This window comes from Bidens hawaiensis, unplaced genomic scaffold, assembly GCF_021521415.1.
Source record: "Bidens hawaiensis isolate Kalapana, Puna unplaced genomic scaffold, B.hawaiensis_p1.1 tig00020332_1, whole genome shotgun sequence".
Classification (NCBI taxonomy): domain Eukaryota; kingdom Viridiplantae; phylum Streptophyta; class Magnoliopsida; order Asterales; family Asteraceae; genus Bidens; species Bidens hawaiensis.
This window is the reverse complement of record NW_027493093.1, coordinates 91,980-117,071: the sequence shown is the minus strand read 5'-3', so window position 1 is coordinate 117,071 and position 25,092 is coordinate 91,980. Positions and strand designations below refer to the sequence as shown.

The 25,092-nt window shown below is 33.3% G+C and overlaps 2 protein-coding genes and 1 long non-coding RNA gene across 3 annotated transcripts; 1 reads left to right on the top strand and 2 right to left on the bottom strand.

The window, feature by feature from the left end:
- Positions 1-266: 266 nt before the first annotated feature.
- Positions 267-2,164, bottom strand: LOC143560430 (uncharacterized). Its single transcript, XR_013140120.1, has 2 exons — positions 1,963-2,164; positions 267-483 (listed from the first exon to the last, which is right to left on the bottom strand). It is a non-coding gene; the product is annotated as an uncharacterized LOC143560430 (long non-coding RNA).
- Positions 2,165-3,013: 849 nt separating this feature from the next.
- On the bottom strand, positions 3,014-5,996 carry LOC143560440 (DNA repair protein recA homolog 2, mitochondrial-like). Its single transcript, XM_077048742.1, has 7 exons — positions 5,965-5,996; positions 5,431-5,468; positions 5,048-5,268; positions 4,871-4,958; positions 4,050-4,222; positions 3,805-3,951; positions 3,014-3,732 (listed from the first exon to the last, which is right to left on the bottom strand). Exons 1-7 carry the CDS (start codon positions 5,994-5,996, stop codon positions 3,298-3,300), a joined length of 1,134 nt encoding a protein of 377 aa, XP_076904857.1. The 3' UTR covers positions 3,014-3,297.
- Positions 5,997-6,430: 434 nt separating this feature from the next.
- LOC143560429 (protein FATTY ACID EXPORT 1, chloroplastic-like) lies at positions 6,431-9,968 on the top strand. The gene is made up of 6 exons (XM_077048732.1): positions 6,431-6,600; positions 8,739-8,976; positions 9,046-9,213; positions 9,318-9,364; positions 9,456-9,496; positions 9,588-9,968. The coding sequence occupies exons 1-6, from the start codon at positions 6,508-6,510 to the stop codon at positions 9,679-9,681; spliced, it is 681 nt and encodes a 226-aa protein (XP_076904847.1). The 5' UTR covers positions 6,431-6,507; the 3' UTR covers positions 9,682-9,968.
- The last annotated feature ends 15,124 nt before the right edge of the window (positions 9,969-25,092 follow it).

The window sequence follows — 25,092 nt, the reverse complement described above, 5'->3', positions numbered from 1 at the left end:
TTACTCCTGAGAGTGTTTAGAGAAACTTCCTCCAATTCAGAAAGTTACTTAATAAAGTCGCTAAAGAAGAGCGCACAAAAGGGGTTGCAATAAGGCTTGACTTTCTTGAAGAGCCTAGCGCGACTCTTTCACCTTAGGGAAACGTTGGTGCAACCAACATGGCTTCTCAGCCTTGTGCAAGAGCAAGAACTAGTCCTCAAGGGACTATTCGACCTATGTTGGCCGTTTTCACTCCAGCGGTTCAAGCACATTTAATAGATATAGTAATAATTTGAATCTTTATAACAATTTGTTGCATTAGATACAAAAACCATAGTTCAATCCATACAAGCAAAGACAATGTACTACTTATCAACTTGATTCAGTTTGCCTAAACCATTGCAATTAGCACAAACGATCTGCGCCTGGTCCTTCCTCTCTGCATTGGCATTCAACCTCCCGCTCGCTTTCCTCACAAACCCTGCACCATCACACACCGGGCACCTGCCATACGCATACATCAAATCGTTACTCTCTTGATACAATGTTCAAAACTTTTATTGTTTTACAAATACTTATTTGGTTTAGTATGGTTACAAGAATTATATTACTTCAACAATAACCAAACATAAGTTTTTTCCTAATCAAATACAATATAAACATATTTTTAAGAAGTCTACGTACATAAGCCGGTAACTGGTTTATAAAATCACATCGAATGGTTTGGTTTATAGGTAATACTTGAAACCGTATGGAAGAAACCGAACCAGGCCGTATGAATTCAGGCTATGTAACAATTTATATTTGTCTTTGGCCTTTAGTTAATTTAAGTTGGATTACACGTATTCGATTGACAATACAATAAAATATAATACAAAGAGTCGTATTTGATAGTATTCTATACACATTTTGTTATAAAGAGACAATAAACCCAAACTGTGAAACCTTAGCGGTTTGGGTTGATCAGGCATTAATTAAGATTTATTACAATAAAAAACCGTTACTAACTGTTTAAATCACGAATTGACTTAAAAACCGTCAAAACTGCAATATGTGTGGTAGAGAATACCACATTTGTTAGTACTAGACGGGTGCCCGCGCGATGCAGCGGGTGTTTGAACCTATTAATCACGTACAAATATAAGTTTTTATGGTTCGGTTAAAACCTTGAAATCGTTTAAACCGGTCATTGGTTTGACTTCTTTTTTCTTTTTCTTTTTTACTTTCAGTTTATTGGTCGGTTTCAAAATTTTCAAAACGTAGTGAACGGTTGGTTCGCGGTTTATATCGGCAACCGACCATATGAAACCAGAAAAGACTGTAAATTAACCTAATTGCAGCATGATTCCTTTGGTAATATTTGTTGTTATTATTTCACGTCCTAAATCTTCCATTAATATTTACCATTTATGTGGCTAAAATTATCATTTTTTATTTATGATCATCTCAAGTATCATATTATGTTGGTTTTTAGTTAACATTAACGATACATTTACATTATTAATTATTTTAAACAAATTTATTATTAAAGTTTAAACTGTGAAACCAAACCAGAACCAGGCCGTTAGTTTGGTTTTGGACGACAAAAAATCAGTATTAACGGTTGGACTCACAAGTTTAACTTAAAAACCATAAAAACCGACACTGAACACCCATACGTAACATATTAATTTATTTAAAATGAAAAAAAATTACAACAATATTATATCCAAATTAAAGAGAATAAAATGATGCATTCTTTTTTTTGGTGCAATTTGTTTATAAAAATATTAGCGTATGAAAAGGCTATAGTCGTTTAAAAATCATGGGTGAGAAGTTAGTTTACAAGTTAAATTAAAAACATAATACGGTTAAAGATGAGGGACCAAACTTGTAAGTTGAATAAATTTTGTTTAAAAGACATATTTACTCTTACTAAATTACTTAAAAATGAGTGTCTTAATTTACCCTTGTTTGATATAGTATAGATATTAACTAACTTACGTGTCCTTGCGGGAGAAAAGTATCGGGAAGGCGGTTCCAATAAGTGCGACCGCAGCTGCACCCGCAATGAGATAAGTCGTGCCATCGGATGACACATCGCCCACGGCTGCAACCACGGTCAGTGATCCTCGCTTCCGGTTCATGTTTAGAGACCGGAGTCTAGGTACCAAGGTGGGACCATGGACAGCTGGCTTGTTGGTAGAGGAGAAATGGCAGCCATTTTTTACTTTTTAGTGTTGTGTTGGTTCATTTGATGTCAGGTTGCAGTTTTGTAACATGTAACATAGTGTTGTGACCATTGATATTTTGGGATTGAGGATAAGGTTAAATTGAAAATATAGAAAGGATATTGTTGGGATAAGGTGTGGGTCCACTTAGACTGTCCAACCAACACTATACTATACTTTTCATTTGCTGCACATGTGTTTTTATTCAAAATTTAGATATTTTTTTATATATATTATATGAAATTTATATGGTTTTGTAAGTAGGGAGAATTACCAAAATGGACCAGTTGACTAATTTAGTCAACAAAATTGCCTTTAACTTTTAAAGCTTTTCAAATCAACTAGTGTTTGACTATTGGCTTTTGGATGAGCAAATTTCAATCTTTACACGACAAATTCTCAATAATGGCGTGACAGATTTCTGGTGCTATGTGATGGTGCAGTAGAGTGTACCATGTTCAAACTTTTGGTTGGCTGAAACAACTTCTTAACTAAAAACAAAGTAGGTCAAAGTTCTTAACTAATTGAATATAGCGGGTGGAACTTTTGTTGTTCTAAAACGTCTCTTGACTGTAACTCGTTTTGACTGAAACCAAATTAAAATTTTTTAAAGCAATCCGTTTTAGCCCACACATTTCTCTCATAACCCATTTTGACCCAAATATGTTTTGATTTGTTACCTGTCAAACCCAACCTGCTCGTTTTGCAAGGTACACTAAAAACCCATGTACTAAAAAATATTATACCTAGTGTAGAAAATATAACAATATTTAGTACAAGGCTACATCTGAAAGTTTGTTCAAGATCATGTTAAGATCATTAAAGGTCCCTCGAATGATGACCGTCTATTTTTAACAGAAAAGTGATCCAGCTGACTTCCGTGTGAGGGCATTTTAGTCATTTTAAAAAAGGACCTGGTGCTGGTAAAGAACAATCATAACTGCATTTTTGAGACATAATGTGGAGTGGTTTTCTGGTAAATTTTCCAAATTACATTAATAAACTCATGTTTCCAATAACTATTATTGTCCAACTGATACATTTAACCAACCAAAAATTTTCATAAATAAATAAAAAGCTACAAGGGTACCAACCTTTTGGGTCAGGATCATGATTCGGAATCTTCAACACGAAACAACTGTCTTCTCAAAGTCTTAACCAACTTATCACAAACCCATTCATTTTGAATTAAGTAACTTTCTGCTTCTACTTTACCATTAACAACTTCTCCATCTATGAAGTAGCAATTTCCCTCTTTCAAAACAACCCCGTGTTCACAAGCCATTTCTAGAATCTCGGATGCACGAGATATGCCTTTTCCAAATTCAATCTCCAAGTCCGCCTTTTTCATTGCGGGTGCTAACTTGTTCTTCATCACCTCTACACATATTCCAAGACCCGTAACCTTTTCTTGAGTCTTAACCAATCCTTTTCTAGCAATTCGCATACGAACAGCAGAGTAAAATGGCAACGCATTTCCACCACAAGTCACCTCACTTACATTTTTAATTCCCTCTTGACGAGATTTTACATTTGATCTCACCTGAATAAATATATAATCAGTTGAAAAAAAAACATTTATAACTGTTTAGATCCCCTTAAATAATATTCTAACCTGATTTATAAATATAATAAGAGTCTCTGACCGACATAACGAAAAATGAATCTTGCGGAGTGCTTGTGTCATTATCTTTGACTGCGTCTCGGCACTGTTGTCACTTATTAAACCTGCAATTTCACTTTGGGGAATAAGTGCAGCAACCTACAAAAATCAAAAACAGAGTCAATGTCATGAAGAAAAAATGTATACAAAATATGATTTTCTACTAGGATTATTGCTTATAAAAAATAAAGACTCACACTATCAACAACAATCACATCAACCGCTCCACTTTTTGTGAGTGTATCAACAATACTCAGCACATTTTCAGCAGAATTTGGCTGCGAGATGAGAAGACTTTCGGTATTTACACCAATTATTTCAAGCAGTTTAGGATCGAGTGCATTCTCCACATCCAAATATGCACAATAACCTACCAAAAATAACAATTCTACAACTTTAAAATGTGACAGAAACTTAGGGGTCGTTTGGTTCACTTAATCTGATGGAATTGGAAAACATTCCATTAGAGTTCGTGTTTGGTTGGTTACTCAACCAATAAATTAACAGGAATCCAGAAGTGATTTTAAACACAAAAGTGATTCTAAAACAATTAAAAAAAAAACAAATGATTGAAAGACACAGAAGCTGCTATCAATTCAACAAGATTTCAATGGTTTAATCTCAACACAAATGAAATATCCAAATTAACAAATGATTTCATTAGATTTGGTTTCGGCACCAAATTTCTATATATTTAAATTTCCATTGAGTTAACTTTTGTACCCGAAATTCCAACCTAAAATCAATAAAGATGTGAATCTAACGAACAACAAATTAAAGATGTTAACTCGATGAAACAAACCAAATTGATTAAACCTTTGAATCTAATGCGTTTAAGATGAAGAAAAATGGTGGTTTCCAGGTGTGAATTCTAGCGATGAAGAGTGGAGTATGTAGGGGTAATTTTGTCATAATATTTTCACATTCGAATTTCGTTAGTAAAGTTATGAACCAAACACATTTCACGAACCGAACAACCCCTTATATTAATGGAAAAAAAGAGAGTATTTTAGCACACCTCCAAGTTTTTGAGCTTCCCTGATTACAGTTAACGCAAGTGTGGTCTTGCCAGACGCCTCGTGCCCGTAAATTTCAACAATTCTTCCCTATAACATAACATAAACTTTGATTATTATTAATAAATAACAAAACAAAAGAGACTATATAATATAAGGATGGTTGTTCATATTATAACCTTTGGTAGTCCTCCAATTCCAAGGGCAAGATCAAGCTTTAACGAGCCGGTGGATATTACCGGCTTCACTCGTGCACGAAAAAACCGCTGCAAGAACAACATGGACTCACCATCAAAAGATCCAGCAAGTTGTGATAAGGCTGAATGAAGAGCAGTGTGCTTTTGTGCAGCCGTGATTTCATCGTGAAGCTTATCATCTTGTACATCTGAAGCAGCTTCAACTGCACATGTATTATTATCACACAATGAGAGAAAGTAGATCAAATAATAAAATTAGGTCAAAAAATAATATTCATCTGCAAAATGCTGTTACATTCAATATCATGTAATTAGCAAAACTGATACAAAATAAGTAAAGTAAAGAAATGTAAGGTTGTGATTACCTGCAGTTGAGGAGCAATAACGGTTTATATTAATAGTCCTATTGATGTGTAATTGTTTGCATGAGATTTGACCGGAGAGACTTGTTTACGAAGGACATTTGGATTCGTATTTAAAGCGCCGTTAATTAATTAAGTTTAATAGAGAATAAAAAACCGAAAGCAGCAAAGAGAATAACAACAGCTGCATCACCGGAGACGGCTGCGCGTCAACTAAAAATATAGGACGAGTTTAAGGTAGTTTGTGGTAAGAGTGACTGACCTAATTCGAATCCTTTTCGATTGCTTTATGAAATACACGTAGGTGAAATATGTTACGTATGACTTTAACAAGGACTCTTGTGAGAGGGGTGTACAACCAATTATCATTGTTATTATTTGGCTTATCTAAGTTGCTGTAGGACATCTTATAGCCACTACCACCCACGTAGGAGAATGCAAGATGAGGGATTGCTATGAATTTTATTTAGTCGATATCATATTTTACGAAGAACGTGTAGATGATCGGGTTGACATGAAAATCATCCTCATCGATACCGGCCAAAATTCTCACCCTGAATTCTCCTCATATGACCTTACTGTGTTTGGATTGTCTTTTTTATCTCTTTTAAATTTCTATGTAACTATATGATAGTGTTTTTCACTAAAGAGATATTTGATAGCTATATTAAACGCTATTTCTTTGAAAAACAAGCTTTTATTATTTTTTGTTTTAAACAACATATCTTAATTGATAAACTTAATTATGGTACCAAAAGATTGTTATAACATATACTTAATTTATAAACTTAGTTATGATACCAAAAGTTCGATTCAAACCGTTAATCAGTCTAACTGGTAAATTCGTATTTTCAGTTTGATGAGGGGTTTACGTTTCAAAAAATTGATATTTAGACAACATAAATGAATTATTATTAGTTAACACCAAATCTAAACATGCTCATATTTTATATTTTCTGCGTGTTGAATTAATAATTTTGTTCAACCAACAAAGGGTCAAGATTTCAAAGTACCCTTGCTCAAGTTTCAATTCAACAACCTGCCACAAACCCCAAATCAAAATCATCATTTAGACCATTAATGGCATCAACGGCAGCAGCGTCCCAATTATCATGTTTTTCTTCGATCCACAACAGAGCCAATCGATCACGCCCTAACCTCCTTCGTTTCCAGGTAGGCACTACTTATTACTTATTTTCTCTGCTCATTTAGGGCTTTTTAGATATCTTAGTAAATTCGTACAAATCCAACCAGTGTTGTAGTAATCGCTAGGCGTTAGCTGGGGGTGGGGCGGGGCCTAGTGAATTAATCGGTGCCTAGTCGGGATTGATTTATATAACCATGACTCCAACAACAGTCATGAATGCTAAAAGCAATAAATCGAGGCTAACTTACTCCATTTTGAAACTATCTGTCAAGTTATTATCGGCAGTCTAATCACCTTCCCCACAAAAAGGACAATGCACGCTTTCTTCAGGACCCAATTGTTCCACTTAAAATTATTATCGAGAGTTACTTCATTCAACGCTATCAATCTGTTCGTCATACTTCTAACCGAGAAGTTACCCGAAGCCTCTACATCTGATCCTCAACCGGCTCCAGGACCACCGATTGACACATTATAAGAAGCCTTCTCAATTCACCGATCTCGACCAGCCCCACTGACCACATATCTCACCATAGACCATAAATAATCAACAGTGGCGGATCTAGACATAAATTTCAGTGGTAGCGTTCAAATTTTTTTTGCCGTATTTCATACAATGTAAACAAAACAAAAATAGAAACATGATACATATGGTGCAAACATCTCCTATTAGGTTTTTTAAAGCTTGAAATCGACCCATTACATCATCTTCTTTTACTTTATCGAATGTTTCTCTTTCGACTACACAAATAAAGCATTTTTCAAATACTCAACACGCATTCGCTTACGTAAACCCATATTGATAAGCTTCATTTTAGAAAAAAAACATATTTCAACGGTTGCAGTTGCAATCGGTAAAACCAACGCTAGCTTTAATATTCGATAAATCAAAGGAAAAGTAGTGTGCTTTCCGGTTTTCACCATTACACGAGCAAGGTCACCCATTCACCCAATTTTGCAAATTTATCATCTTCCTTTAAAGTGTGATAAAAGGTCGTACGATCACCCAAAATACACATTTTTTCTTGATTACTAAAATCATTCGAATACATTTCCGAAAATGCCACTATCTTAGTTATGTCAAACTTGGAAAATGAATTTCAAGATTTAAACCAGACATTTTCTAACAAACTAGTTAAGACCTCACTCAATCTATTTTCAAGCTCTTGAATTTGTATATCCAAAACCGTATTAAAAATTTCAACCTCAAATTGATGATTCTGTTGAGCACGTTTCTGTTTGATGTTTCTCGTTTAAACAAAAGAAAAAAAGGTTAATGGTTTCTATTTGATTTGGGCTATAAACTTTGTTTGGGCTTTATTTGATTTGAACTTTTAAAAAATGATGATTTTGTTGAGCCCATTTATATTTGAGTCTGTTTCCGTTTCTGTTTAATGTTTCTAGTTTAAACAAAAGAAAAAAAAAGATTAGTTGTTTTTATTTGTTTTGGGCTATAAATTTGTTTGGGCTTTATTTAATTTGAACTTTTAAATTGGTTGGCATTTAAACAAATAGGGTTAACATAATATTTTTTTCAGGGGTAACGAAATACGAAAACGACCCAAAAAGATAAAATTTTACACTGCCGATGAAAAGTTGAGGGGTAGCGGATGCTACCCCTGATTATAAGGTGCATCCGCCCCTGATAATCAATGTGTGCCAGTGCCACTGAGCACTGTTTTAGAGCCTCGAGAGCATAAAAGAAATGAGAACCCAGTAATAAGAGGCTCTTCTCCAATCCAGCAATCTAACCAAAACAGGGAGTTATTCCCGCTTTTTACATGATGCTTAATGCACATAATTATATTGATATCCATTTTACAAGATCAACTGATATATTGATAATCTGCTTCCAAGGCCGTGGAACTGTAACGCCAGCCATGACCTCAACGAGTGGTGTATAGACCAAATAACCTTTCACTATAAACCTTCCTTTTCCACCTTGATTCTTCACCACCATTTCGCGAGCATGTTTCACTAACTCTTTTTTAGATAATATGTTTCATTGACTCAGTTTTTTTATCATAAAGATGTTTTTTTGTTTTAGTTATAGTGTATGCATTATAAAGTTAGATATTTATATATATGTAACTATAAAGTGGTTTTTTTGATGAATATCTGGCAGTTATTTCTAACATGTATTATTTCAAATGTTACTTTACAGTTACAAACTGCTATAAACAGTGATGGACATGCAATAAAAGCATTCGGTTCAGGTAGCAAATCAGGTTTAAAGTACACAACAAAAGCATCAAAATCAGATAATGATTTACTAGAGAAACCTGACTCAAACGTAGAAGAATATGTCAATGGAAAAGACGTTAGTGAACCGACACAACATGTTGACACGGAGCCAAAAAGAGCAGCAAAGATTCATGACTTTTGTTTTGGGATTCCTTATGGTAAGTTTCTATGTTTCATTTGCAAAGATTCATGTAACACTCTTTAAACATGTATTGATGTTGTTTCAGGTGGGATCGTTTTCGGTGGGGGTGTTGTTGGTTTTCTGTTCACAAGGAATTTGAATAGTTTGATATCTGGTGGACTTTATGGTGGTGTTTTACTGGCACTTAGCATTTTAAGTTTGAAGGTGTGGGGCCAAGGTCATTCGAGCTTTCCGTTTATACTTGGACAAGCAGGTAGGCGATAAATGTCAAACCGAATATATATTTTGTTGCCTAGAATTTATATCATCATTAAATTTACATTATTTAAATATTTCGTAACTGCTTTAACTTGGCAGGAATTGCTGCTGCTCTCCTTTGGAAGAACATGCAGACCTACTCATTAGTAATGTTTTACTCGCTAATCGTTTAATGATGAAATTGACAAAATAAAAAGCGAATGCGGTTTTCTAATTCAATTGTATTTTGTTGTGCAGACGAAGAAAATATTACCGACAGGATTTAATATTGTCATAAGGTACAAGTTATTAGCTTATTTATGAAGAATTTTAAGTTAACTGGTGATGTTTATTTGCTAAAAATCAGTTTGCTATTTGTTTTTGTGACAGTGCTGCAATGCTATGCTTCTATGCTTATGTGGTGATATCTGGTGGAAACCCGCCTCCAAAGAAGCTGAAAGCTGCTGCTGCAGCCCCGTCTTAAAGTGACGACCTTGAATCTAAATATAGTTGAGTGATGGACATTTTTGGGGTTTTTTTAGTGAACTGTTGGATTAAAAAAGTAAAGTGATGTTCTAAACTTTGGAACTTATACGAGTTTCAGTTTTTTTCTTTTTTTTACCGAGAGATGTATGCAGATATGCTTAAAAGCAAACGCACAATAAACTTATTTGGGTCAAATCGCGTCTTATAGGCTAAGACGGTGTGTGTGTGTTTTGAGTTTTGACAGGTTCTGACTGTATATTTTTGCAAACCGGAGGTGAAATCACCTGTTTGTTTGGGTCAAACTGGTTTTAGTTGGGACTGGTTTTTGAGTGTGGAAATGAGAGGTTCGGTACGGTTTTGACATGGACCAGAACACAACACATGCCAAAAAACGACGCTAAGTTTTCTTGATTAAGAACATGATTGGTTTGACCCGAAATATTATCTTGCTTTAATCTTTACACATATGTTGAATGGGTTAATATCAGGTTAACCTGATAAACTCACATCAGGTTAACCCAAACATGACCAGTTTAGCCAGATGTGTTTTTGAGTTCATACCAAAGTTGACCTGGATCCACTTTTGAGTTCACAAATTCACAACATTTTAAGCATTTCTTCCATAGAATCTAAACATCAACATAACAAAATTACACATATTCAAGTATACAAAAGACAAGAGAAGCTAATCTTATTCTTTCTTCCCATCTTCTTTCCACCCCAGCCCTGGTCTGCACACATCTTGTTGCGGCTCTTCATACTCGCGAGCATCGCGTAAAGACGCTTCAAAATCAGTGGAATCACTAGCAACAGGAAGAAAACTGCTTATATCATCTCTAGCACCAAACCCACCTGCCCTCATTACATCATCAGCTTTTATAGAAGCTTCCATATTCACATCACCAGAATCCATTTCTTCAACCTTGTTTTCTGCTTCAACTGTTTCGGGTTTAACCGGCTCAGAACTTTTACCATCACCCGAATCAAATTCCATTATAGCAGAAATTACCCTTTGTGCTAAACCCCTGTAATTTTCCTTAATACAATAACGAAAACCCCGTAAATAAAGGAAACCTTATGTACTAAGCATACAAACTGAAGGGCCAAAACGACGAGGTGGCAATTTGGTAATTATATGACTAGCGTAATTACAATATATCACAAAAACCAACTAAAGTAATTTTATTAGGCTATAGTATTTACAATTAACGTTTTTTGCTAGTTAATAAAAAAATATTACTTAGGTTTTGTTGTAGTGTAATTATGCTATTCACCAAAATGCCACTGCTTTTTCTTCGGGGATGTTTGAAATTCCTTATTTAACCTCCTTATAATAATAACTTATATAAGTCATAAGTTAAAAAGTTATGACTTATCCGTTCACAATCTATAACTTTTCCAAGCTGCTGATTTATATTTTGTTGTTATTATTATATTTTTTTTTGCTGTTATAAGTATTTACTAGTATTTGTTGTTAATATTTTGTTCTTGATTTTGATTATTTTATTGTAATTTTTGGGTTTTTTCCTTTGTTATTATAAATAATTGTTATTGGTATTGTTTCTTACGTTCTCAATTTTTTTAAATAGATATTGGTTTCTACGTTCTCATGTTAATATTAAAATGTGAGAGCTTAGTGAGGCGACATATAAAGGAATTTGGGCTGATTTTTAGCGGCAAAACCGCCCCAGGCGATATTGGGGCGATAAGTGTGGTGGGGGGGGGGACATACATTTGTCGACAATTGGGTTACATTTTTTTATTATTTTATTAAATGGACCAATGACAACCGTTGTTGGGGTGTTTGGGGTGTTTGGAGGGGGGGGGGGGGGGGGTTGGCTACAACACCACTGCTCTCCTAAAATGAAAATCGCCTCTCTACTAACGTGAAAAATCCCTCCATTTTGTATCCTCCGATAAAATAAGCAATTCCAAACAGCCCCGAAAACCAAATTCACGAAAATATGGAAGCTACAACAGTATAAATGATACATAATTTGGGAATCTAGCATGTTTCAGTTCAGCAGCAACTGATGAATTGGTTTACACTACACAACACAAGCAAGTGGAATTAGGGTTTCAAAGAGTTACGTACCAGATCAAGTGCGATTTTGGTTGCTGCTCTCTTTCTTTACTTCTTTCTGATCTAATCTAACCTATTAACCTAACCCTCATTAGTCTCGGCCATTGCCACCTGTAGAAACTCTTTCACACGTGTTCTGCTGCCTGTAGTCCGTCGTCTTTCACCCAACTCATATTAAAATTTTTTAGATAATGATGCCGGTCGGCCAGCCATACTGATTTTAACGCTCCTCACTTAGAAACATCACTATAGGAGACTGACTTCAGGGTCGTCTCCGAGAATAAAAGAAATAAGAAGGGCCCGGGACATAAAAACTAAAAGGCCCTAAAATACAAACTCAAAAAATATAACATGATACGAAAACATAACATATTAAAAACGACGTTTATTCGATCGGTAAAATATAGGTGTTGCAACGGCGAGTTGACGCGAATTTGGCGTTATCAGCCACGTTTGTTATGGTACCCAAACTAAACCCAAAACTAATTTTGTCAAATTAACATATTTAGAAATAAGAAAATAAATAAAATAATTTCGTTAAATTATCGTATTTTTTTTAAGAAAAACATACTTTAAAGAAAACATAGGAATAACATGATTGAACAACACACAAAGACAAAGATAAAGAGTAACTAATAAAAAAGTTACTCTTAATAAAAAGAGTAGAGCTTACAAATGTTTGCAATGGGTTTCGAACTCAGGCAAACAAGAATTTTCCAAACTCACATCTAGCCATCAGACTACTTATATAAATGGCAAAAATACACATACAAACAAAAATCTATAGGCCTCATATGAGAGGGCCTGGGTCTGGGTCTTGAGCCCTCCCTGCCCTCCTCATGGGCCAGGCATGACTGACGTACTATTGAGAGAAAATGTTTCGAACAAGAGCGTCAACAACGCAGAACATATGCTTTTGTTTCAAACGGCTAAGTCAACATGCCATATCAGATTTTAAACTAATCTATAAAAACTTTTATTTATCCTACGGAGGTTATTAATCGTTCTTGTTTTAAACCACCACATAATCACTTACTCTCTTCTTAATTTAATTCAAGGTTGCAAAAGTCACTAGGCAGCCGAATGAAGAGTTGGGTGTGCACAAAGAGTACTCGGATATGGTATATATGAAGAAATTAATTTTCGATATTATATATGTCAAATATTTGTGAGTTTACTAATATTTATAATAAAATAGGTGAATATTAATATAAATAAGAGAAATATATTTTTAAATAATGTAGTTATCAAAATATTACTAACCATTAATTAAAAAAACGATAGGTGTTCTTTAATATTATAGAAATACGAATTATGTTTTATTTTTCTTAAGTCAAAATTGGTCCAAGTTCACCGACTATATGCGATTCTGGTTGAGGTTGACCCTCTTCGATTAATTCTTAGTAACTAGCCGTAGTTAAATGTTACACCCCAACCAAACGGCGGAACATGCCGAGTTGCGACATAATTTATATTATAGTTCTAAAAACACTAAATAAATAAAGTGACAATAACTAGTTAATTTATTAAAATCATCATATACAAGAGTTTCACACAACAAATAATTCAAAATCATTACATCAAACTAACCACAAATAACTTGATCATTATTTTAATATAAACCTAACATCTAAACTAAGTCTTTAAAGTTCACCTCATTTCAAATAGTTACATGCGATATGCGTAAAAATAGATTTATTTTGTCGACATAATGTTGAGCAAGTAATCACAAGTTTGAGATATATATAACAATAAAAATGACAATTTCTTGCGATAATGTGCATTACATCAACTAGCATAACATAAAATAAAAGTGTCTTTTCAACATGCAACTAGATTTGGACATGTTTACTTAGACGACGTATGATCATATTATGAGGATGAAGATGAGATACCAACCAACCATACAAATTGTAAACACATATAGTTAGCAACTAAATAAGCAATATCACAACTACACAAAATAATGGAATTGTGTTTGAGTATATACTTGTATGATAAATAAATAATAAGTTTGTGTACGCATAAAACCCCCAAAATGTAAAATAGTAAAAATAGAGTGTGATAACTCACCTTAGAGTGGTAGGTGAGTTAAATAAGATGGGGATGCGGAAATAAGATTGCTGAGCCACTCTTTATGTTTTAATGCGAATTATGTTTAATGTTAACAAACATGTCTAGGTTTGTGATTGACGAAAACATAGTGATTTGGATCGAAAATGGCATAAAAAGGAGTGTTTCAGATATTCCCGCTGACATCTGGCTCCCCTGCGCTACGCAGCAGGCGAGGCCTAGTCCTCTGCGCGGCGTGACGACATACTTGGTCCTTGAATTTTTGAGTAGCTGAAATATAAGACTAAAGTGTACGAGTTAGGTATTTGATAAACGATTTACATAAAATGAGAACGACCCGAATAACAAACTCGCTTTTTCATTAATGACCCGAATAACAAACCCGGTCTGGTTTACAATACAAATAGAAACACGAAAAAACTGAAATGTTACATTAAAGAAACTCGCTTCGTGATTACCGTCGTTTGAGTCAATCAAAAACCTAATTAAACTATATAGATAGAACAAGTAGGGTATCGTATCACAAGGAGTATGTGGTCAATGCAATTCGTGTAACAGATTTATAATTATGAAGTAACTGGTTTTAGTTCTGATCACACAAGCAATATTTTGAATTAAGAGAACTAAGCAACGAACAAATAAACGAGTTGTAAACAGTTAACAAAGCAAACCACACCCGGGAATTCAAGTAAGCAACCAAAACAGTATCTCATGCAACATAACAGATTGATTATCAACGATTAACTAAAAACTGATCAACCAGACAAAACCTTAGACGTCAACAATTACTTTACACACGGCACTGGTTATCAAATAGTCCTTGCCAGTGTGACTCAGTTAAGGGTAATTGTACGTTTTATCGTATTCAATCTAACCAAGCAGTTATATGACTAATTATCTAGCAACTGGTAACAGATCGTTCAGACCAACGTAAACCTAAACCGACCGAACACACAGAAATACTAAACATCAATAATCATATATCAATCATCAATAACAAAACATAAGTATTCTTAATCACATGAGAAAAACTGTAAATGGTTACAAACTATACATCCCGGGTGCAATTCTAGGAGATTAGCTGAGCCGCGACATCATCGAGTCTTCAATACGGATGATATAGATCATAGATATAGTCTTGACACGAGCTAGGGTAGTGGAAATCGCCTATAGAACTGCTGAAAATCGCCTCTTGGTTCTAAAAACGAAGTTAGGGTTTCTTAAGATGTAAAATAAGATATAAACCAAAAATCCCGTCTGCACCCCCCATCGTGATAAGCGATTACGCGATGGACCAGAAAGTCAAAGATAATTAACATCCCATAGCGATACGCTATGGGTCTTCAGGCGAGCCCATCGCGTATCGCGATGGGTCTCCTCATCGGCAAACATCATTTAACTTCTCTTTTCGCGTGCTGGACATCCCGGGTCTTCATTCCGTGCTACAACAGGTCCATATTAAGTACTTTAACGCCTGTGACCTGAAATCCAATAATACACGTATGAAGTATCAATAGTTCTAGAATAAACAGTTAAAACTAAACAATAAACAAACTAAAACATATACAAATTAACCGACCATCACTTCGGTGACATACATTGTAATGAGTAATCATGGAGTACTCGGCCTTGTAAACCTACTTTTACAACATTGAGTTAATTTGTATCAATTTTATATCTTGAGTTAAGTGTCATTTTAGTACATGTTGTTTGGCCAACTACGCAACTTTAGTACCTATTCTTTATTTTGTGCAAATGGCTACCTTAGTTTTCAAAAAACTTGCATTTTAGTACTTTTTTTCTAACTCCATCTATTTTTCTGTTAAGTTAGGGATAACTTGGTAACTTCGTTATTTTTGTTTGTGTTTTTTCTTTTTTTTTAAACGCTTATATCTTGTAAACCCTAAACCCACAAATCATAACATCAAAATCCAAATTCTAAATCCCCAAATATCGTAAAAATTCAAATCTTATGATGATATGGAGAAAAGGTTTGGGGATTTAGGATTTGGATTTTGATGTTATGATTTGGGGATTTAGGGTTTACAAGATATAAGCGTTTAAAAGACAAGAAAAAAACAAAGAAAATAACGAAGTTACTAATTTATTCCTGATTTAACGGAAAAAATAGACGAGTTCGGAAAAAAAGTACTAAAAATGCAAGTTTTTTGAAACTGAGGTAGCCATTTGCACAAAATAAAGAATATGTACTAAAGTTGCGTAGTTGGCCAAACCACAAGTACTAAAATAGCACTTAACTCTTATATATTTTATAATTAATTATTTAATATTTCATGTATATTAAATAAATTAAATAATAAAAAACAATTACTAGAAAAAAAACACACTTTGAAATTAAACTTAAAACATTAGTAAAATCACAACTAAAATAAAAAAGCAAAAATAAAAACATACTTAAACCGAAATAATAACTAAATTAAGGATGGTGCTTTCTTATCGTCTCACGTAACTTATCGTGCATTATTGTTTCCAAGTCCATAGCCGATGTGTCCTTTAATTAGGAACACCAAAGTTAAAACAACACTCAAATAAGTTACTGAAACATAATATCTGAGGTTTTATTAAGAATCTAGGTACTGCTTATTAAGGGCGTTCATAGTCCGGTTTTAACGGGTTTTTAGGTCGAACGGTTATGTATTATCGAAAACCGAAATCGAACCATTAAAATTTAAAACTGAACCATTATTAACGGTTTGGTTTCAAATGATGGACCAGTTGCATAATCTCTTTAAATGGTTTACTGATTCCTAAGCGGTATACGAATATAGCTTTTCTTATGAGTACATAATAGCTTCCATATTATAAATTACTTGAATACATAATTATATTATTAATAGAACGAAAGTTGTTTCATTAAGGGTATGTTTGGCAAAACTAGCTGGTAGCTGTTAGCTGTAAGCTGGAAGCTGAAAGCTGAAGGCTGGAAGCTGGTAGTTGTTAGCTGTAGCTTTTTAAATATTTAGGTGTTTGGCAGAGAGTAGCAGAAGCTTTTAACAAAACTAGCTGAAACATGTTCTGACCTGACCCCTTTCGACTCAAAAGCGTACCGACACGAATTGAACTAATTTAACCCTTTTTGTATCGACGCGTTCTGACCCTAATTTGGTCTTACACATGACTCAAGTTCATCTGACTCGACTCCTAATTTGGTCTTACACATGACTCGAGCTCATCTGACTCGACTTTTTACCGATCCTAACCGATAATCACGTAGCATGTTAATTTTTTTAAAGTTAAAGAAATATAACAATATCATACTCAAATTAAAGAGAATAAAATGCTCGTTTTTATGATATAATTTGTTTAAAAAAATTTTAACGTATGAAAAAGTTATAGCTCCTAAAAAAGTCGTGGGGTAGTTAGTTTTGAATAAGGGTTGAATGTATTATATAAATTAACAAAAGTTGATATAAGTTCAAGGGTCAAACTTGTAAATTCAAATGTAAAAGCTTGTAGCTAGCTTTTTCTCAAACGCTACCAATACTAGCGTTCAAATATGGAGCTTTTTCTACCTATCTAAAAGCTTGAAGCTACTCCAACCAAACAAAGCTTTTTATTAAATATGAGTTTTTTCTTAAAAGCTTAAAGCTTTAAGCTCTTAAAAACTCCTAAAAGCTCCTTGCCAAACATACCCTAAGTATTATGAAGTATTAAAAATAAGTTACATGTATAGTGTATACAAAAGGGTTGTGTGATTGTAATGCTCATTTTGAAGACACCAATAACCAGACAGTGTCTCTGTAGGCCAAAATATGTTTTCATATGCAAACATAATAGATAAAAATACTATACGATCCAGCCCGACCCAACAATCTATTGCTTTTGTTAACCTTTTGTTTTACTGGTTAATGCTTCTCTATGTAACTACACTTTGTTAACCTTTTGTTTTACTGGTTAATGCTTCTCTATGCTCCTGTGATATTTTCTAATTTGCGTTTTTGTATTTGTGTCATTCATTTGCAATCAAATATATTCTAAATCAAATCATTTATAAAAGAGCCCAAATCAACCCACCTCTGAAAAATGCCATACGTAAGATGGAATCTTTAGTGGTATAAATTGTTGAAACTAGTTGTATCGAAGCAAGTTGGTTGGTTCGGTTTTAGTGGTATAACGGGTTGGTAATGACTATTTAACCTTCTAAAGCTTTTTAATACGCCACTGTGTATGTGTGTTATATTCATTTACCATCTTATATATATATTCAAATAAAATGTAATATAAGTAGCAAGTTTCTAAAGCTCAAGGTTGGCTTATGAGTCGGTTTTCAAGCTCGAATTGCTAATTATTCGTGTTTATATTATATATGATTTTTTTATTTTTAGTTTTTTTTAATACAAGATAGTATGTATCATTTAGTAATTTTTGTTGTAATTATATATATATTATATTAGTTTTTCTTTAAATATAATGCTAATATATTAAATTAAGATCATATAAATAATGCCCGTTTTGGCTTTCGAGTTTGATAAGTAAAGCTCGTTGTTTATTAGGCGAACTTATTTAGGCTAGAGCTCGTTTAAGCTTGGCTCGATTTAAGCATTTACTGAGTTGAAATCAAGTAGCTCGTTAGTTCTACACAAAACCTTAGGTTCCAAATTTTTCATCATCGAATACAAAATTCGGAAAGTAGCAAGTTTGAGTGTTTGACTCACTAAAGTTAATTGTTGGTCATGTTAGCTATTTGCGTATTAACCAATTAACCTATGAATTGGGTAATAATTACAGGGTGTAGCGAAAAGTGGCCTGCAGATAGGTCTATCAATTGCCAACAATGCAACATTTATAAACACCGAAAAAAATTGAAGCGGCTCGTGAAATTGCAGCAAATATGGTAGTTCGTCTAACAAAGTCATGTTGAATGTGGACAATCTCTTGCTCAACCTTCGGTAAATGAGTCTGGAAAAGAAGTAAAATCAATATGTTTTTATTTTTTATTATTTTTTTTAATTTGTGATGGAGATCGTATTTGGTTGATAACATGGTTTCAAATATTGAATTGCATATGTGGAATTGCATCAAGTACCACAAAATTGTTCAATGAAGTACTTTTTTGAATGAAGCTAATTAGGCCATATTGATTATAATGTTTGGTTTAAAATAATACAAGTTTGAGCCGAGTTTAGGTTTATTTAACGTTTTTATAAGAAAAATATAATAAGACAATATATGAAGTAGTTGAAATTGTAAATGAGTAGAAAGAGAAAAAATAGTATATAGGGGATATGATGTGAGGTGCTCTTTAAAATGAGAGGCAAATTTTAAAAAGTAATGGTTTTTTTGTTAAATTATAGGGTTAGAGATGATGGAATGGATGTAAATGCTCTCATGAGGCGGGTGAAAGTACGATTGCAGTTGGGATGGGGTGTGCTATAGTGGTTTTGCATATATGAAGAGTTACTGTAGCATATTTTCATTATTTAGAGATAGAGAACATGAATAAGGGATGGGATGGAGTGAATAATTAAATGATTTTTTTAAATTATAAAGATACACTTTATCATTATCATTTACTCTTTCTTTCACTTACAACAACTTTCAAAATATATTAAAAAATTATATAGGGTGAATAATAGTTTTTTAAATATACAGAAAAATCACTACGTTTTCTAAAATATAAAAAACTTTTCACCCATAACTCTCTAAATTACCCTCTAAATTATAAAAACACCCCTCATATAAAATAAGAGATTGAAATGAAGAAAAAGAAAAAAATTAATTACATGGAAGGTCCAGTAGTATGGTAAGGTGTTCATAAATATGAAAATTACACGGTTGATCCAAAACTTTGCACATTGGTAACAAAAGGTCCCTAGACGTTATCTTATTTGTTAAGTGCTTGTAAAATGAATATAATATCCTCATCAAAAATAAATAAAACCACTATAGTTTAACTTAATGCGAGTATAGCCCCACTTGTTACTAAATAAACATGATTAAAAACACATATACAAAAGTATATTAATGTACAACAAAATGTTTAATTCGTTTTTGAGGTTTGATCAATTTTGTGACTTCCATCTAACAAGTTTTTAAACCTATTCATTTCGACCCGAATTCCTTCCGACCCATTACCTAACCCAACCCGTCCTCTTCATGGTCAAGTATAATAAAATTACTTGTTAGTTAGTAGCTAGCCTAAGACACAAGTTGTGACAAATTACGTCTCATGTTTCTTCAAACCTGTTATTTTAAAATTTAGGTAAATATCGTGTTTTCTTCAAACCCCTTAATTTATTCATTTATTTTTGGTGAATTATAAGTTTGAGAATTTCCTTTATAATAGATTTATTAAATTGTAATTTTCAAATGTGTTATTCATATTTCGTCTTTCAATCCTAAGTTAGTGTTCAGTTAGACAAAAGACCACATGAATGCAAAGAGAGTATGCAAATGAATGCGTAAAGGTAACTAAAGAATTTAACTTGCTTTTAATTGAGTCACTCCAAGAATCAAATAAAATAAAATAAAGTAAAGCAATGCTAGCTTTTGATGGTAAATTCCTTTATATGTTCATTCATCCTGTCCTCTCATCTTCATTGCCAAATAAGACTGTCAATGTAGTTTTAGTTTTAACTGTAAATCGATCTATCTCATAACAGAATCTGATTTCTTTTTATAAATTTTCAACTTCAGAGAATAATGTGCTTTCCTATTGAAACTGCATTCGAACATAATATAAGCAAATTTGACAATATTAATATGTGGACAAGTGATTACTTTGGAAACTGCATTCAAGTGTTTGATTAAAAGCTTAAACAAGAAATAGGGTGTGATCCGGTATGAACAAAATTGACATACTAAATATACAAATAAGATAGTGTAATTATAGTTTTCTATTAGAGTAATTATGTTATAAAAAATAAGATACAATGATAATAATTACTCTAGTTCAAAAGTTATATTGTAATAATAATTACTTAGTGTTAAAAGAATAATTATTCTAGTTATTTGTACACTTCTCACAGTAAAAGTAATTTATATTTGATCCAATCTCATAAGAAGAACACCATGTGAAGTAATAAATTGGATCCTAAGTTACGTTGAATATGTTGGGTTTGGACTAGCTAGGGCTGTCATTTTTAATCGTAACCTGATACCCCACCCGAAAAACCGCACTTGAAGCCGAATAAGTTGTTACCCGACTAAACCAATCCTGAACAAAGGGTTACATGAACCCAATTCGATTTAACCCGACCCAGAAAATCCGCACCCGCACCCCAATAAGTCATTACCTGGTTTTTAGTCTTCGGGTAAAGGTTTTTGAGATTCTGGTAACCCGAATAAACTAGGTTTGCGCTTAAATCTCGTTCTTATTAATTTTTTGTTCTTGTGTTAAACAGTTCATCGACGTCACAATATATGGTTTGTGTGTGTTTATAAATTATAATTGTTGACTTTGTTTAATCCCAAAATTGATTTTGTTGCAATCCAAAACATATTCTATCAGTCCAAAATCTTAACCCTAAAACGTGATGTACCCAACCGGAAAGAACCCGATAAGCCCAACAGAGATCAGGGTCGGGTTTTGAATACGGTTTTAAAATCTTGAAACCCAAAGAACCTGGCCCGAAAAACTCATTTCCTGAAAAAAAAACAAAACCGAACAACACCCCTCGTTTTTGGACCAATTTCCAGATATTGTATACTTCAGCACTCCCAACTTTTGATAATTGATGAACACCAAAATTATTACTATATATAATTAAAGAGTTTGGTGCTGTTAGGCTACTTGGCGACACCGTATTAGTCGGTGATTTTTTAGTTCTGCTCCAAAATAAACGTAATCAAAACCGACGAAACGTTAATTTTCTTTTTGTTTTAGTTATGGTACCAAAACAAATTTGAAAGAAACCGACCGAGTTCGCGCAGACTCGTCGCCTTATATAAAGCACATAACCGACAGCGCTACCGACCGACCCCCCCCATTGGTTGTTGGTTCACCTCAAGTTTTATATTTTTTTCGTATTTTAGTTCTGGTACCGTAAGGTACGTAATCAAAACTGATCGAATTCGTGTCAAGTTACCGCCTTAATGCGCAAGACCGACAAAGCTTGAGTTTACCACCGCCCAGGTTTGTCAAACAAATATAAACCGTCTTAATTGTTTTATTTTCTTATATGTTAATGTTTTTATATGTTAATGACGAATTAATTTTTTGGGTTATAACCCTCAAATTTTACCAATGGTGTCTATATTATAACATACGTAACACCGACCAAATTTATGTTAACTTATCGTCATAACACTCGGGTTTTACCAACGCTCGGGTTTCAACGATGGGGTTTTGCCAACTGCGCCGGGTAGAAAAACTCGTTTGTAACAAACAAGAGGCTGAATATCCTTAACCTAAGACATCTTTATAGAACCGCCACAAAAACATAGATGCTTCTTTTATTTATGCAACATGCTAAACATTTCCCATTAATTACTTTGTCGTAAACATACACAAACTGACAAAAGTAATGCAATGTCATTGTACTATAGTAATTACACTATCACATATAAAATATAGCAATAATAATTAGTCTAGTTTCACATTAAGAGTCGTTTATATTTGTTTCAAACACGTACAACTTGTTTTATGTTATAATGTTAAATATGGTTTTCATGAGTAAATAATATATGTTGAAGATAGATATACTGATAAAGAGAGAGCGTCCTAGCGCGCGCTACACAAAGAGGTTGATGCTTATTCCTCCATCCATTTCCATAGTTGTTTGTTCAAGTGCTAGCCTTGTACCTTAAATATATTTGCATTTCGGTGTTTTAAGTAAATCATTGTATCTGTAATTTTATTCATATGGGCTGATTTAAATATATAATAAGATTAATTGATTAATTATCAACATTTTGATTTATATGGTTTGGGTTTTGGGTCATGTTTTATGCTCCAATCTGTGTAGATACTAATTAACTAGCTGTTTTTGAGTTTAAGAATAATAAATCATCTTAACTACACCAATTCACTTGTTGTCTCACTTTAGCCTTAATGTTTACTTCTTGATTTTTGCTGCATAAATCTGAAAATTACACGGTTGGTAAAAAACTTTGCACGCTGGTGACAAAAGGTCCCTAGACGTTATCTTATTTGCTAAGTGCTTTGTAAAATGAATGGAATGCCCTCATAAAAAATAAGTAAAACCACTATAGTTTAACTTGATGCGAGTATAGCTAGCCCCACTTGTTACTAAATAAAAATGATTAAAAACACGTACACAAAAGTATATTAATATACAACAAACTGTCTAATTCGTCCATGAAGTTTGATCAATTTTGCGACTTCCATCCAACAAGTTTTTAAACCTATTCATTTCGACCCGAATTCCTTCAGACCCATTACCTAACCCAACCCGTCCACTTCATGGTGAGGTATAATAAAATTACTTGTTAGTAAGTAGCCTAAGACACAAGCTGTGACAAATTACGTCCCATGTTTCTTCAAACCTCTTATATTAAAATTCGTCTGCATACTCTTTTTCAATCCTAAGGTAGTGTTACTAAAACAAAAAACGACAGTGAGTTGCAACCGACAATATAGGAAATGAATGCAAATTAAGAGAGTATGCAAATGGATGCGTAAAGCTAACTAAAGAATTTAACTTGCTTTTAATTCATTCACTCCAAGTATCAAATAAAATAAAATAAAGTAAAGCAATGCTAGCTTTTGGTGGCAAACTAATTCCTTTATATATTCATCATCCCGTCCTCTCATCTTCATTACCAAAACAAATATCAGTCTTTTTTTACAATTTATCTGCTGATCAAAGGAAAGAGCTTTATCTGCAACTTACAGGTATGTATATATATATATATATATATATATATATATATATATATATATATATATATATATATATATATATATATGTCTCTACCTAGTTCTTCTACTTTTTAGAGTTAGTTTTATTGGTTTGGATTATTAATTAATATACAGACATTTAGGAATGAAAAGATTAATGTAACATAACATAACATGAAAGGAAAGTAGAAGTAGAACTAATGCATGCCATTGCCAAGTGTTTATTAAAAGCTTAAACAAGAAAAGTTTAATTTAATTTATTGTTAGACCATGTAAAAGGGGTGCTATTAATAACTATTATCCGTTTTTTATGCAAGAAATAGAATGTGTTGTTTTTAAGTCGTGAGCGACCCATAAATAGGGGTGTCAAGCGGCTTGGGTTTTCGGATAATTTTCTGGTTATACCCGACCCGAACCTGAAAATCATGACCCGACTTTCAATATTTTTTTGAAAGTTTATGTATTTTACTCAAACTCTAAAAGTATAACTTCGAACCCAACAAATATACAACTGTATCGTTTAAAGTGGTACCAAAATGCCCGCAATCAACAAAGGCATTGCAGTTTAAGCATCCCCAAATCTGAATAAATGATGTGAATTACAAAATTACATATGGTTTAAGCATCTTTAAGTTGTTGATTAGTTATATAATACTTTGATATAAATTATTACCAAGTTTGATGTGACTTACCTAAGGCTTTGTACTAGACTCTTAATCAGAATCGTCATGGCTTCGCCCTCATCATCAAACAATCAGAAGATTGAGCTGACAACTTCTTCAAGTAAGTCTTCTGATTAACTTGGGACTTGTATAGTTGATATTATATATGTGTAGAAGAAATCCATTCTATATTAACAGTAGACACTTACAAGAAAAGTAAGCCAAATGTTTTTCTTATTTATCCCTATATATTACTCCATCCCGTTCGCATCTTCATCGCCTAAACATCAGTCCTTTATTTTTTTACAATTTATGTACCCAATTTGCTGCCGATCAGAGGAAGAAGCCTCATCTGCAACATCACATACAGGTATGTCTCTGTTTCTTCTAGTGGTAGAGTTTTATTCGTTTGGATGGTTAATATACAAACAAGGGATTTTAATTTGGGATTGAAAGAAATGTAACATGAAAGGAAAGTAGATTGCGCCGCAAGTGTTTGATTAAAAGCTTAACCGAGGTGTATATATTGGTACACCATGTGAAGGGGGGTGCTAGTGATTTCTTGTCTGTTTTGAGCATATGTCATTGACATACGGTTTGTTAATATAGAATTCATTATTGAGACATTACCACTCTTATTCATTTCATATAAAAGTTAGTACATAATAAGTTATGCCATGCGTAAAAGGACATGTGCTGCTTTTTAAGGGACGAGTGGTCTGTAATGGTTTTAAGTCGTGAGCGACGTGTAGCGATATTAAGAGCGGT